The 14,700-nt window shown below is 45.5% G+C and overlaps 2 protein-coding genes and 1 long non-coding RNA gene across 9 annotated transcripts; 2 read left to right on the top strand and 1 right to left on the bottom strand.

The window, feature by feature from the left end:
• Nucleotides 1-3,735: 3,735 nt before the first annotated feature.
• Nucleotides 3,736-10,320, bottom strand: LOC127070994 (oligo-1,6-glucosidase-like). Of its 5 annotated transcripts, none has more exons than XM_051009678.1 (8): nucleotides 9,837-10,320; nucleotides 9,101-9,234; nucleotides 8,701-8,914; nucleotides 8,054-8,190; nucleotides 6,452-6,633; nucleotides 5,379-6,396; nucleotides 5,045-5,313; nucleotides 3,736-4,955 (listed from the first exon to the last, which is right to left on the bottom strand). In XM_051009678.1, exons 1-8 carry the CDS (start codon nucleotides 9,850-9,852, stop codon nucleotides 4,730-4,732), a joined length of 2,196 nt encoding a protein of 731 aa, XP_050865635.1. In that variant the 5' UTR covers nucleotides 9,853-10,320; the 3' UTR covers nucleotides 3,736-4,729. The 5 variants fall into 5 exon arrangements, with proteins under 5 accessions (XP_050865635.1, XP_050865633.1, XP_050865634.1 ...); XM_051009676.1 differs by having other exon boundaries at nucleotides 6,452-6,645; nucleotides 9,837-10,319; XM_051009677.1 differs by lacking the exon at nucleotides 9,837-10,320 and adding an exon at nucleotides 9,654-9,830 and having other exon boundaries at nucleotides 6,452-6,645.
• LOC127071014 (uncharacterized) lies at nucleotides 7,097-9,138 on the top strand. 2 transcript variants are annotated; one of them, XR_007784806.1, is made up of 4 exons: nucleotides 7,097-7,399; nucleotides 8,422-8,530; nucleotides 8,667-8,923; nucleotides 8,990-9,138. It is a non-coding gene; the product is annotated as an uncharacterized LOC127071014 (long non-coding RNA). The 2 variants fall into 2 exon arrangements; XR_007784807.1 differs by lacking the exon at nucleotides 8,422-8,530.
• A 2,660-nt stretch (nucleotides 10,321-12,980) lies between the features above and the next one.
• LOC127071012 (thioredoxin-2) lies at nucleotides 12,981-14,648 on the top strand. Of its 2 annotated transcripts, none has more exons than XM_051009710.1 (4): nucleotides 12,981-13,148; nucleotides 13,890-14,006; nucleotides 14,091-14,204; nucleotides 14,351-14,648. In XM_051009710.1, exons 1-4 carry the CDS (start codon nucleotides 13,116-13,118, stop codon nucleotides 14,411-14,413), a joined length of 327 nt encoding a protein of 108 aa, XP_050865667.1. In that variant the 5' UTR covers nucleotides 12,981-13,115; the 3' UTR covers nucleotides 14,414-14,648. The 2 variants fall into 2 exon arrangements, with proteins under 2 accessions (XP_050865667.1, XP_050865668.1); XM_051009711.1 differs by lacking the exon at nucleotides 12,981-13,148 and adding an exon at nucleotides 13,800-13,820.
• The last annotated feature ends 52 nt before the right edge of the window (nucleotides 14,649-14,700 follow it).

Here is a 14,700-nt window from a genome sequence, read left to right as displayed (position 1 = left end):
GAATTAAGGAAATATGAGATGATTACGACGGTCATCATTGGTACAATTGTCGCGATAAATTTGTAGGATAATTTGTTATAACGACGAAATATCGATCTCTCCTCCTCGTCTCCATAATTTTCATCGAAAACATTTCGTTGGATTTCTCTCAAGAATCGACCGATCGATCGGCTATTTATCCTGCAGGTGAACATTTTCGTAAGGGTCATGAACAATAAAATATTTTCCGTAAGGCTCGTCAAAAAGTAATCGAAATCCGACAAATTATCGAGGAGAGTGAGGAAACCCATAAACTGCATTAGACATCCGTAGATAAAGTACGACAAAAATATCGAGTCGCGCACTTGCAACGGCCAAATACCCAAAATGCAAAGCAATCGTTCGTTCCATGTTAACACTTTGATAGCGTAGAACGAGCCAAGACGAGCCTGGAACGACAACAACGATCTTTCATGAAATTTCACTTGAAGCAAGAAAAAAAGAGTCGGTTCGTCTTCAAAACGAAATTAATTAGAATACATTATATCGTACTGCTCGTACTTTCCCACCCTTTTCCATTTGATTCGCACAAAAGTTGTCGAGAGACTGGCCCCCAAATCGTCGATCCTCCATAGACGTAAACGTTGGAAGGAAAAAACGAGTCTCTTAAAAGTCTCGTAAACAAAAATTGATAGGTCTGCTCCAAGGAGGAGGAGGAGGAGGAGGAGCCTCGATTACAAGCATAGAACGATGCATGAATGATAGAGTTACCTACCTCTTAACAATAATTTACCTTTTTTCTTTTCTCTTCTTCTTCTTCTTCTTCTTCTCTCTTTTCTTTTTGTTTTGCCCGGTCTCTTGACCGTGCAATTTAACTCCATCAAGTCGTTCTTCGTTTCTTTCTTTAACAAAAAGACGCGGTTGCGTCTAGGAGAGTTTCGAAACTCTACAATTACAAGCCCTTTCTCATTACTTATAGTTTAGTCTTAAAATTCGCTCGTTCGTAGTTACAACCGAATCTATGAATAGTTCACTCGGAGAAGGAGAAAAAGAAAGAGATATAAAAATACGAAGGAAGGAAACTTTTCTAACCGTGAACGTATACGATATTTCTCTCGTTACGAAGCATTTCTTTCTACGTTTTTTCTACTTCGTCGAAAGAAAAAACTTTCTCAGCGAAACAGTCTCCGAAGAATCGGAGCAATTTTCTTGAAAAAATTCAGAGTTCTTTCATTAACAGCTACGGAATAAAAATTCGTAATATGAAAAAAAAAAAAAAAAATAGGAACAGCAACGTAAGTATCTAAAGAACATTTCTATTGAAGACGTATCGCGTAAACGTCGCGATGAACGCTTCGACATTATAGTTTCACAGAAATGGGACGGGAGATAGGAGCATTTGTCGGCGCGCGTTCGACCACTTCCGTCGATTATAACAACGTTCGTAACACCGACAGGTATCCCATTGAAGTTTTCAATATCTAAAAGTGAAAAGTAGTTTAAGTCGTAAGAAAAATGTGCTGTGCGTTACGCGATCGGAGAAATTCTTACGTCGCTAAAGGTACATAACGATAGGACGAAAAATTTTCCAGAGGTCAGTTGCAACGGTTTACTTGCTCCTATCATACAAATTAAGATCATCTTCGAATCCATCGGTGACACGTTGTACCATTCGTACTCGTAAAACGCCACGGCAAAGTCCGTACTCTACATCGATTAAGATACGGTCGGTTTAGAAAATGGTATGTAAATTTTTTGTATACGTTTATATCGATAATTACTTCCTGAATAAGACATTCGCCGGTATAACAATAGGCGAACAACGTGCTCAAGATGATACTTGAGAATATAAAAAACAGGAACAGCTCGAGATTTTCACCATTGGACGAACGCTGAAACGACAAAAGAGTTCACAGCGATCTTGCGTTCGCTCGTTGCCGTTGCCGTTGTTATCGACAAATAAAGTATACCAGTATCGCGTTATAACCGGAGACGCACAAGTTAACCGTCGTTCCTAGAAGATGTTCTAAAATTCCCAGGTTGAAGGCGTTCTCCAAGATATCCACCAATCTGCGAATAGACGATCGTAGACGCTTATCAACGTTGTTTACTCGTTAAACGTTTAAAAAAATATCAACGAAAGCAACGTTACCCTATTAGTTGATAATGCTTGTTAATCAATTTTTTTATCCCGCATCGGCAACCATTTGGATCTTCCAGAGCTAATCTAACTCTGTACTTCAATACGGACAATTGTGCGATAACGTGAAGAGACAAAGTGATGAAGAAGGAATCGTAACCAACGGAACCGAACGTAATCAGCGGTAAAACGATAACTTGATACAAACAATGAAGTCCATAGGTCGTAGCGTCATTAATTTCTACGAGAGGTCGTGTCTTATAAGGCAGCTGATAACCAAAAGACGAATTATCCATAACTGTAACAAGAAGACCGATAGTCGTTCTTTTCCGCATCATTTCGATGATAGCCTTCGACCATTTAAATATAATTACCCATCTGCACGTTCGCTACCAATGATCGCAAGAAATATATTATCGAGATGAAACTCATAAAAGATAGAGATGTTACACTGAACAGATAAGATAGTCTATTGTAACCGAAAAACGTCAAAATTTCTTCTCGGCTCTTGTAACTTTCGACCTTAAAATCCTTTCGTATCTTTATCAAAAATTGCGCCAATGAATCTCTGTGAAATCTACAGATAGACATTTTTATGAGAGCGTTTAGCATGACCATGTTTTCCGTAATGTTTACTACGATAAGATCAAAGTTCTTCGAGTAATTGGTTAAATCGAGGATTCCGAAGACGCAATGAACTGCCAGATATACGAAGGAAAAAAGGAATATCGGGTCGTAAACCTTCAAAGGCCATATTCCCACGATACTAAGGCATCTCCTGTTCCACGTAAACACTTTGATACTATCGGATAGATCGACCGGCTGAAATCGAATAATACGTCACGATAAAACCACTGGAGTGAACAAAATGAAAAGAAAAGATTCCATCGTGCGATCAAAGGAAAACGAAACAAAACAACGATCTATGAAAAAGCAAATTAATTTTAAACGGGCGAGTGCTTGACTAAGTAAGTACTCGTTCTTGTTTCGTACTTTTAAATCAGCTTCCATTTTATTCTCGCGAAGGCCGTCGACGAACTGATCGTAAAATTGACGATTCGTTTCTAAGGTAAACTTTCGCTCGCAACGATCCTTTTAATACTTTATTCCTATTGAGATCGAAGTACTTTTCCCTTTCTCTCTCACGCGCACACGTCGTCGCTTCAACGCTCGTCGGTTCGTTGCTCTTGCGAGAACATAAATTAATTATCCTTCATCGCTGCTTGTTACTCGCGACGAACGTACGGAAGATATTCTTTCAATTTTTCAAAGCGAAACCATCGTGACGATTCAACTGCTTTTTCTATTCTCGACGTAATTCGCAAATTTGTCGATATAGTTTCGAAAATCGATGCACGAAACGCAATGCCTTTCGCGACGCTTTTCACACAACATTCGCTCCTTCACCCTTTTAAAGACTCTCTATTTCAAAAATGAGAGAAACAGAGAGAACGATCCAAAAGAACGCGTCGATTATTATTGAGCCGAGTGCTGAATGGAGATGAAAACGAATTGATTTATTAATAAACGTGGGACAAAGAATGTCTGCGGGATGTTTATGATTATGTTATGAATGATAAGGTTCTTCAGAAATAACGCACACACATCAAATGATATATTATATAGAAAATATATAATTCGAATGCAAGTTGGTTTAATTCCAATCGATCGAGAATATATATTTCAATTACTATCGAACGTATACGATCGAATAAAAGAAATGTTTTGACGCCTGATCAAAATCCCACTAGACGCGGGTACGTATTAACAAGATATTACCGTTTGTTTTCTCCCGGTAAAAATGTTCTCATGAAAATATCTTTGTATATCTGTATTACTTAAAAATTAGCCGACGTAGAAACGTTTCGACAAGTAGTTACGAATCGTTAAAATTCCAAGTAAAGAACGTTCCATGGAGGCTCAATCGGAAGGAAGAGTAATAAAAAAAAAAGAAAAAGAGGACGTTCGTCGTGTCGTTGAAGCAAAAGTTCCACAGGTCAAACTGTTAAAAATAGTGAACACATAGAGACTTGTACAAAGTGATAAACCCGGTTTACGAAATCAAAGTGTCATCGTTCTTTCGGAATGTGAATAACGATTCTACATGTGGGACGATTAACTCGAATACAATACGTATAAATGTTAAATGATTTTCTTCATTCCGATTAAGAGAGAACAGCGTTTGCTATTCGTAAAGCCATATCGCAGAACCGTGCCGCAGAAGAATGTCGCAAAACCATGTCGCAGAACCATATCGTAGAACCTTGCGAAACTTTTTAGCCGTTTTTCTCGTTTGGAAATTAATCTCGATAAAACGACATGTTCGTATAGTCAACTGGTTGCCAGTTGCCGCGACCGATTGATCCTTTAAAGAAAAAATTTGACTGGAGAAATTGTCGACTCGTAAGAAAACGATTTCTATCTACGATCATAAAGAGGAACTTGAACTATTGAGGCGCGCACTTTGCACCCAAAAGGAGCGTGAAACTCCCTCCGTAGAATAGATATATCACACTTGGCACTCGACGTGCCAACGAAAAAATATGGCTCAGACGCGAATGTTGATTTCATGAATTTCTTTTTTTTCTTCGACTTTTTGCTTCGACTTTCTCACTTGTCCAATTTGATGACGAAAGCCTCGCCGGGTGGAACATTCAGTTCCTTGAAGAAAACGTCTTGATTCAATCTGTTGGCTGGTCCGACGACGACGTGGCCACCGTAATAAAGGGACGACAAGTCCTTCAGTCTGGACCCATTGCCGAGATTAGCGACGAAGACGTACGAGTTTCTCCGAGGATACCATCGTTCTATCACGATTATCTCATCCTTCGTGTACCTTTGGCAAGGAAAAGTGGAATCGTTGAAAGCTCCGATCCCAAAACGATTTCCGAACGGATCGTCAAATACGGGTTCCTAACTATTTACCTAATATCACAGTTAGCCATGACATCGCTATCCTTGGAAATAGCTTTAACGTAAATCGTCGGAGTGTCAGACCTCAATTTAGCCATCTCGGCGATCGTGCCGATCAGACTGGTTTCCAATGGTTTCGATGCCTCCGGCAACCAGGCAGTGACACCGACCGACGCAAACTTGTCGTCCAATCCGTCTTTCTTCTCCCAGTACATCGGTGCGAGATTATGCAAATGTGCCAGATCCTGATGATCCTCGCACTCGCAATCCATTATACCTATCTGAACGTAAAAATACTTTGAATGCGCTCGCTCGAACGAACTTCGTATTTGGTTGAACTTTATACCTCGTCTCCGTAAAATATACTGGGCGTTCCAGGAAGCATCAAAGCCAAAAGAGAGACAGCCATCGAAGCGTTCTTGACGTCGATGCTGGAAGCGACTCTTCTCGAATCGACGCCACCGACGGACCAGTGAACCCACGGATAGGACGCTCTCTCGAAAAGTATACCTTTCGTTACGGCTTCTACTTGAGCCTTTATATCCTCGGTTCCATTGGATACGCGCAAAGTGACGTCGATCAGATCTATTCTCGTAAGAATCGCGTTTCTGGATGGCTCGAAATGCGTCGCAGCGTTAAGCGCGTCGACGTGACAAATGAGAATCTTTCGAGGGCCGAGCAGCGACTTCCAATGCCGTAAGATATCGGGAAAATAACTTTCGTGAACGTAACGTTCGAGACCCCTCAAATAAAATCCATCGACGCCTCTGTCGATCCACGTTTTGATGGCCGAACCGATCGAACGTTCGTTGCCGATCGAATCCGCCGAGACGACCGGTAGAGCTCTTGGCTCCTCGAACGGTGCTGAACTACCGCTAACCGTCGAGAAAGTATTTCGAACGTTTTTAATCGACGTGGAAGGTGTCGTCGTAACCATATCCTCGAGCATCGAATCCTCGATCAGGCCTCTTCTTTCGCGGATCCCTTTGTTCGTCTTGTTCGTGACTTGTCCCTCCTCGCCTTGAAGCGTCTTCGCGTACGGATAAAGCGGTAGATCGAGGATAAGGCTCATGTTTCTACGATGTACCTCATCTAGGAGTTTTTCAAAGTCCTTCAACGTACCGAGATTCACGTTTATATCCGTCATGTTGCTGATGTCCGAATAATATTCCGGATAGTGCGGTGCCGGGAAGATCGAGTTGAGACGAATTCCACGAACGCCGAGTCTCTTTAGGTAATCCAATCGCATCGTGATACCACGCAAATCCCCGATACCGTCGCCCCCCTTCGATGAATCTTGAAAGGAGGCTGGAAAGATCTCGTAGAAGACGCTCCCTTGCCACCATTCTACGGGAGGATCGCATCTGGAAGTTAGAATATTTAGAAACGGTATCGCTCGATGCGGAGGGGAGTCCTTACTTCTTAGGCATGGTCGCGAGGACGCCTATGACGAGAGCAGTGCACCCAGCCAGGACCGACATCAACGACCAAAAGCAAGTTTTTCTTATCAGCGGCCAGTTCCATTTCATGAATCGATAATCTTTCGGAGACTTGGGCACGACCAGCTGTATTCCAACGAGCGGTGGCTTCCCACCGTTCTCCTGATTGTAAAACTGAAGAGTTACGGCGTGAGTATACCTTGTGATTTGTTAGAGAAAGCGATCCGCACTGGGGCCAGGCACGGAGGAGGGGTGTTAGTAAACGAGACACCAAGAACGAGCGAGAAAGAAAAGGTTGGAAGATCGGTGCTCGGAGCAAGACGATGATCAAAAGATGTTCGCGAACGGACAAAAAACTCTATCCTTCGAGACGTCCGAGGGGAGCGAGGGAGAGGGATCGATCGAACCCTTGGCGCAAATATTCGGATTCGACATCTGCCAGAGATATGACCTCTCCGCGGTTCGGCCTCTCTCCATGGCGAGAACGTCGTACGAAGTTGTCTCGCCTTTCGAGATCTATCGTTGATCTTGCCAGTGGCCGCCGCCATCGTCGCAAATGCCTTCGCGCATTCTCGAGTCTCTTGCTCGACGCTGACTCTATTATTAATAAGTCCTGTCACGAGCTCGAGCGATACACGACGTTATCGTATTAATAGCCAACGCCATACGGCCGCTCGTATCCAACATTTTTCTATTCGATCGCGTAGGGTCGAGAAAGATCAACGAGAGGAAGGACGAACAAGGGGGGAGAAGAAGTGGAAGAAGCAGGTGACGGCCCGAGCAACAAGTGCGCGTACGAACGAAAGATTTATAAATAACGCCGGGCCGTTGTGTGCGACAAACGCGTCTATCTGCGTCTAACGGTACGATTCATTATCGCTTTATTGCCGTGCAAGCGATATTACGCACGCACGATATCTTTGTATAGGTAAGTACTATGCAAGGAGCCTATCAAAGTTACGTATCGATGCTTTATCAGCCGACTCTTTAGCTAACGATCGCTCCGACCCGTTGTAAAACCATCGTCTCTCGATATATTTCTTTCGCTTTAATAAGTTTCCACCGTGAGATCGGCTTTTTCTTCCTTCCCTTCTCCCTTCTCCCTCTTTCCGCTTTTTTCCTTTTCGAGTTCTTACGACCGACGAAGAGCATACATTCCCTTCCCCGAAAAATCTTTTTCCTCTCAGCCGCCGTGTCACGAGACTTTTCGTACCGCTCTATCGAAACTAGTCGAGATGACGAGACGCGACTAAAAAAAAGTCGGGGAAAAAGAGCTCGAAAGTAAACTAGAAGATAGAAATTAGCGCGTCTAGTCCCCGCGAGTGAGAAACGAAAAAATCGTCGTACGAAATCGAAAAATCATTTTCGCTCGACGTAATAAAACGTACGTACCAATAACGTAGATTCCATCGTGCAAAAACGAAACGGATTCGATACTCGATAAGGAACACTCGCGAGTATCGTGAGACTCGAAGAAAAAAATGCCAAGTCGGCCTCGCGATGACGCACCTCGAGTTTGTACATCCAAGAAAAGTCGACGCGAAAGGTAACTCGATTCGCGACACTTTAATTAAATACTTACTAGAGCTTGAGCGTCTGGTGCTAAATGTTGATAAGCGGTATTCAGCTGTGTAAGTAATTGAGCGCAAACCGGCTCGTTCGTGTCACTGCTGCTACCGCTCGTGCTCGATTCCACCATCGGATCTCGCGAACTCGGTTCTGAAAGAATCGTGACAGAGATCGAATCAAAGAATGGGATAATAACTTATCGTTACTTGTTTCATGCGATCGTATCGATCAACGGTTTGCCAAAGAAATGGCTCTTCTCGTTCTTTCGTTAAAATGCGATAAATCCGGCTCGGAGTCGCGCGAGTATCGATTTTAATTCGTTCCTATTAATTTCAATTTCGTTCAATGACGAAATGTCTTTTCTTTTTTTCTTCCGCGTAGGAACTCGTGAGCGAGTTGGTCAAGATTAATCGCGGTATAAATTGAAACTGGATCCTGTCAAGGCGCTTTGCGTTTACGACGATGACGACCACGCGCGTGATTACGTAAGGTATTTAGCGTCGCGCGACGGCGACGGCGACTCGCTCTTCCCTTCGTTGCTTCTCTCTTCTCATTAATCGAACCCGTGAGACGGACGATCGACGAGGAAAGAGAAGAAATTTCAGACTTTTTTTCTACTTTTTTAGCCACGATTAACGTTCTCTTCGACGCGATACCTACCATCGTGAAGAGGTTTCGACGAACTGTTGACGAGATTCATGAACGCGTTAAGCCCGTCCTCCTCGTTAATATTTTCGAGCGTTGGCGTCGTTATCATTTCCAGAGGTGCTCCTTCGAGAGGCCTGTATATAGGCGCCGACTCGAGAGAATTATTTATCTGCACGGCCGGAGGTGGACTCGGCGTCAAGAGTGGACAGTCCGAAGCTTCCTCGTCCTGCTCCTCGTAAGCAATCGAATATATCGATGGTATTAGATCGATAGTCGTTATTATTACGAGGATACGTTTCAGTTACGGAGTTCGCACAATGCTTAAGTATCTAACGAAAGAAGAAACGTGACTAAGGGCGAATTAGAGCGAAAGTCGACGATAACTCGCCGTCTACGTCGAACGAACACACACCTGTTGGTCCTGACTTATAAAGAGCTGTTGCGAGCTGGCCGAAGACGGAATTTCGGAAGGCAAGACCACCGACAGGAGGCCATCGCTCTTCGGGATATTCATGTCCGTTATCTCCTTGGATTCTTCTTCAGCGTCTACAAACGAGTCCGTAGTAGTTTTCGGCGTAAAGGAGGAGGAAGAAAAAAGACCAATTAGCTTTTCGTCCTCGACAATGTCGTCGGCACGTAAACACGCAGGCGTTCGCGATTCGCTTCGACGAGGCGTAACGCGTCGACCGACTCTTTTTTATCGATCCGAGCGTGCTTTCTAACGCGAGCGTCCGAGAACGATACGAACGTTCTATCGAATAACTTTCGTCGTCAAAGTCAAGGTCAAAAAAAAAAGAAAAGAAAAAAGGAAATGCAAACTATCGAAACAACAATCGCTTCTACCATCGGCAGAAATAATCGTTCGTCTCGAGTATATTGACTTTTACGTTCGTTCGTCGTACATGCGTTTAACGTCGAATGAAAAAAAAAAAAACAAACAAAAAAAGAAGAGAGAAGGAGCGAACCTTTCATCGATTCAACCACGCAATCGTTCGTTCTTCGCGCTCGACACTCGAGCGTTTTTTCTTTTCCTCGCTGGTCGAAAAGTCGTTCCTTCTTCCTTCGTGCGCTCAAAGCGAATCGAGAGAAAATCTATACGAGTTTCAATTTCACACAGATATTCTTTTACGTTCTATCCTCTCGCTCACCGTCGTACATCACCATCGTCCAACGATCGTGTCGTGACTGCGTGACTCCGAGTTTGTTGTGTGCCGCGTTCAACGAGCTCGTATTACGTACGCGTGTACTTGTAACAATGCCAAAAGAAAACAATGCCTCTCCGAAACGAAATTAACTATCGTCAACAAACCGCGATTGGCACGAATGCGGCACGTATTTATTTACATGCGTGCGTGAGTCGATCTTGCGTTAAAAGAATTTCTTCGTAGCTCCCGCGTGTCGACTACGACGACGCTGCCATTTGCGCAAAGACGAATCGCCGATCGATGATACGAGATTAACGCGACGCGTAAAATTTCGAGTCGAAAGAGTGGATCGAAAGCTCGTGACGTCGATCCGAAGGTTCTAGCCAAAGAGGACGATCGACGAGGAAAAGGGCGATATCCTCTCGTCCTCTCACGATCGGAAACGATTCGACCGCCTTACGTCGCTCGTAGCTATCGCTCACCGACGACACGAAAATACGTACGTAGGACGAGAAGGAGATACTCGTGACACTTTCATCCCCTCGCGACCGGGCGTGTGTGCGAGAGAGAGAGAGAGAGACACCGGCCTCGACGAGTCCACGCGACAACGGGTAGGTCCACTCGTCCCTCCTTCTCGAAATTTTCTTTCCAAAAGGATGTCCAGCGCGATCCCTGCGAGCTCCGAAGGAGAACGACGCGATTTCACCGACTATTTCGACGACCGACCAGTCCGTTCGAACCTGAAAACCGCGTGCCTCGGCGTATTATATTTAGCAACGCGGTTTCTCCTCTCGTTTCTGCGTCCCGACTTCCGCGCCCTCCTCGATTCTGCGCTCTGCGGCCGTTATACCGCTTCGCCCCGAAAACGACGACGAAAACGACGACGATCCGCTCGCCTTCGCCTCCTTTCCATCTCCGCAAGACTCTATCGCGGAAAAATAAAAGCTGTACCTCCTTGGAAAGAATATTCGTTCGAAATTCGTTCGAATACGTTCGACGTTTCGCCTACCTCGACTCGTCTTTTCTACGAGCGTGCGTCACCTACGCTGCATCCGTTTGAATCTGATATCGGAAAACGAAAGGTAAGGCTAACGGTTGGTAATGCAGGAACTTTCACCGGAGATCCTTTCGTCTCGAATCGCCAAGACGCCTTTTATCGACTCGTTGTCCGTTTCATCGGCTAAAACGGTTTTTTGCGTCGCGATCGACGAAAATAATACCATCGGTATTTTTTACGGCGCGTTCGATCGCGACGAGCCACCGACGGATCGTAAATACAAAAAAAGTTTCGCTCGTATCCGTCGTAACGCGGCGATCGCAGCTCGGACAATCAGCAACCGTTTTGCCTTTTTTTCCTTTTTTTATAGGAACGAGCGAGGAAAACGAGCGACGCCTCGCCACGCCAGATGTCATCAGGGGTATCGAGAGACGATATTCGGCGGCGACTTTTCTTCGAATCGCTGCCGTCATTAGAATTCAAATTTCCGCCACGGTACGATATTCTCTAGGCTACGACGTCGAACGAAGGAATACGACGAGTTCGGTGAAAATATTTCCTCCTCGCTGTAATTTTCCTGGAACGAAAGAGCCGTTTAACGATGATGCAATCGGAGAGTTAGCAATTACGCTCGAGGAACGATCCAACTCAAAGATCTTTAATCCTCCGATTGGAGATATCACGAGCGTCGCGTCACGTCGCGAGGGGTATCCACGCGCAGCCCGCGTGCTCACGTACGACCTCGAAGCGAAAAGGATCGATTCTCGCCTCGATACTTTTTCCTTTCGATCGAGAACCTACGGATGCGTACAGCTCGATATTACTGGCGACTCGAAACGAATGCGACGTGAAAACAGGACGTCGCGTCAGACCGAAATTGCCTAGGTCTCGAGGTTGCCGCTTCCGGAGATCCGAGTATCGAACGAACCTACATTAAATTTTACTCACCGAGGTTACGGCCGGCGATGTTTGCGCCTCGACGTCCAAGGGCGGAGGGCCTTGAAAATCCTCAATGTCGCCGTAAAAGCGTTCATCGATTCGAAAGAACGGCGATACGCCTCCGTAGGAAGCAACATCGTTGCTTCTGGGAAACTTTCTGCGAAAAACGTTATCGTTCGAATTTCCTTCCTTCGGATAAGCTCGTCGGACCGAACGAGATAAGGTTATGTCTTACCGGTCGTAATGCAGCGAGAGGATACAAGCCTCTCTGCGTTTCGTCCAAGATAAATCGTCCCGTTGCTTTTCTCTCTTGTCGTTGGTTCGATGCTGGAACGAACGGAAGTATGCATGCTCGTACGAAGGTAACTAACGTTACCGACGCAACGTACAGGTAAGTACGCGTAACGCGTACGTCGATCCATCGCGTAGGACGCAGGAGAGCTACGAACGAGCGTCGAAGAGGAACAAACGTTCGAAGCGTACCTACTTCCACGACTTGGTTCTCGAGAACGTCCGTAGCGTCGCGAATGACGAATTTTTTCTCCTCCTCCTCCTCGAGCGATTTTCTTGCGTCGTTTCTTTCGGACGATCGAGAACAGCGATCGTCCCCCGACTCGTTCTTCGAGACGTCGCACGAACCTTTCTATAGACGAACTCGATCGAGGTTCTTCTCCTCGTTAGTACCGATACTTCAGGGACGGGGAGCATCGATCCATCGAGCCTCGCGTAAACGACGTCGACGAAAACGAATCTTTCAAGGTTCGACGAAGGAACGAGTTCGCTCCTCGTCCGTCGGCTATACGGATTTTTTTCAAAAATCGCGCGCTTGGAACTTGGACGAACGCCGCCGAGAGGAAATCATTTTCAAGAGTCATCGGCGTGCGTATGAGTAAGAGCGTGAGAGAGGGGCGGGGGGAGCAGGAAGGAAGCGAGACGAAGGGACGGAGGGCAAAGGCGCAAGGAATTTTCGAGAAGAACGAAAAGTCGCCGACGCGATTCGTCGTCGGTCCATTCAAGATCGCGTCCTCTCGGTAGCGGTTCGACTTCGGTTAATTTCGTGAACGCTCGCGCACGCTTTGCCTCGCCCTGCTCGCGCCCCTTCCCCTTGCCGTTGCCGTTGCCGTTGCCGTTGCCGGCTTCCTCGATTTGTCGTGTAGGGGAAAGGAGAAAGAGGGACGATCATGCGCATATCTCTGCGCGCGAGAGAAAGAGAAAGGGAGAGCGCGAGGCTTCGCGTTCGATCAGAGCGCGGGTCAGTCGGTGGCGAGAAGTTAGCTGCTTCGAACGTTCCTCTTTCGCTTCGTCCGTTTACGATACAACCGAACGGTACCCGTAGAAGGAGCAAAATGGTGAAAACGGTCGAACACGTTCAGAGCTACGTAAGTTGCATCGACGTTTTTCGCTCTTGATATTTTCTTCTGCGAACGATCGAACGGGCGGCGGATAATGGCATAACCTTGGAAATGCGGCGAAAGCGGATACGCGTCGTCGGGTGACACACTTCGCCACGATTATATCATGCCTTTACGTGGCAGTAACTGACCTTCGACCGATCGATCTCCAGAACGCGAGAAAAAAACACCTCGCTCCGATATATTTACGTGCACGCTTCGTCGCGACGTAACGTGGACTTATTTTCGAGAATGATCGAATCGGGGACTCCGCGATGACTAGTGCTATCGACGTGGTACGTCGCGCGTCTACTACGTCACACGATATCGCTTTATCGAACTTTTAACTAATTACTTATTTTCGTTCGATAGTCGTTCGATATCTCTCTCCCAAGCCCTTCCTCGAGCTCGCTGATCGATCGTAGATCGATCGAGCATTCGTCGAGGTTATTTCCTCGATCGGGAGAGGAAACGAACTCGTCGCGACGCCACCGATCCTCCCGACACGTGTACTCGAGATATCGACTCGTTATCTGGTCTCCGATAACGCATCGTAATCGCTCTATCTCGTTCGATATGTAACCTTTCGGCCCTCTCTACGTCTGTTCGTTTACACGAAATTTAACGCGGTCTATTTCGGACGGATTCCTTTCCATGCGAGTGCGTTCCAAGAAACGACGACGCTCCTATTGCACGCCGAAGCGTATATCGTTTTTGCTTTACTTGCAGGCGGATTTGGAGGAGAAACTCGAAAAGGCTGGCTCGACCTTGGTTGTAATCGACTTTTACGCGACGTGGTGCGGTCCTTGCAAAGCGATCGGGCCAAAGATCGAAGAGTTAGCCAAGGTACGTCGATTCTCTTCGATAACGGAATGCCTTCTCTCCGGAGACAACGGTTCGCCGTCATACCACCTTTTCTCGTTCTTTTAGGAAACGGAGGATGTTATTTTCCTGAAAGTCGACGTGGAGGAATGCGAGGACATCGTGAACGAGTACAAAATAACCAACATGCCTACTTTCGTTTTTATCAAAGAAGGCAAGATAGTACGTATGAGCTCATATACATACACACACACACACACATATATATATATATATGTCGTGCACGATCAAAGATTCTACGTAACAGTTTCTTACGCCAAATGTTGGGGACATTTATTAACACTTCTTGTCGATGATCTTTGTTTTAGTTGGAAACGTTCTCCGGTGCTAATTACGATTTGTTGTTAAGCACGATCCAAACTCACAAATAGACGAAATAAAGCGTTTAAATGCGTTGTATTTTTAAGCGAAATAATCTATTACATAGCAACGATATGCACGCACGAGTCACACGATCAGCGTATTATAACTTTTAACGACAGTATTCCTTTTACGATGCATATGGCATAACATCTCAAGAGGTTAGGTTTTTCGTAACACGTTATCCTTTCTACCGTTTGTATGTCTACTATTTTGCGAAATAAAGTGTACTCGGCTTACCATGTGTACGGACTAAGCATGATTTTTATAAATCTTTATGGATATGGAAGAGAGTTCG

Source organism: Vespula vulgaris, chromosome 20 (genome assembly GCF_905475345.1).
Source record: "Vespula vulgaris chromosome 20, iyVesVulg1.1, whole genome shotgun sequence".
Taxonomy (NCBI): domain Eukaryota; kingdom Metazoa; phylum Arthropoda; class Insecta; order Hymenoptera; family Vespidae; genus Vespula; species Vespula vulgaris.
The sequence above is the reverse complement of the archived record's forward strand: the minus strand, read 5'-3'. Positions and strand labels throughout refer to the sequence as shown.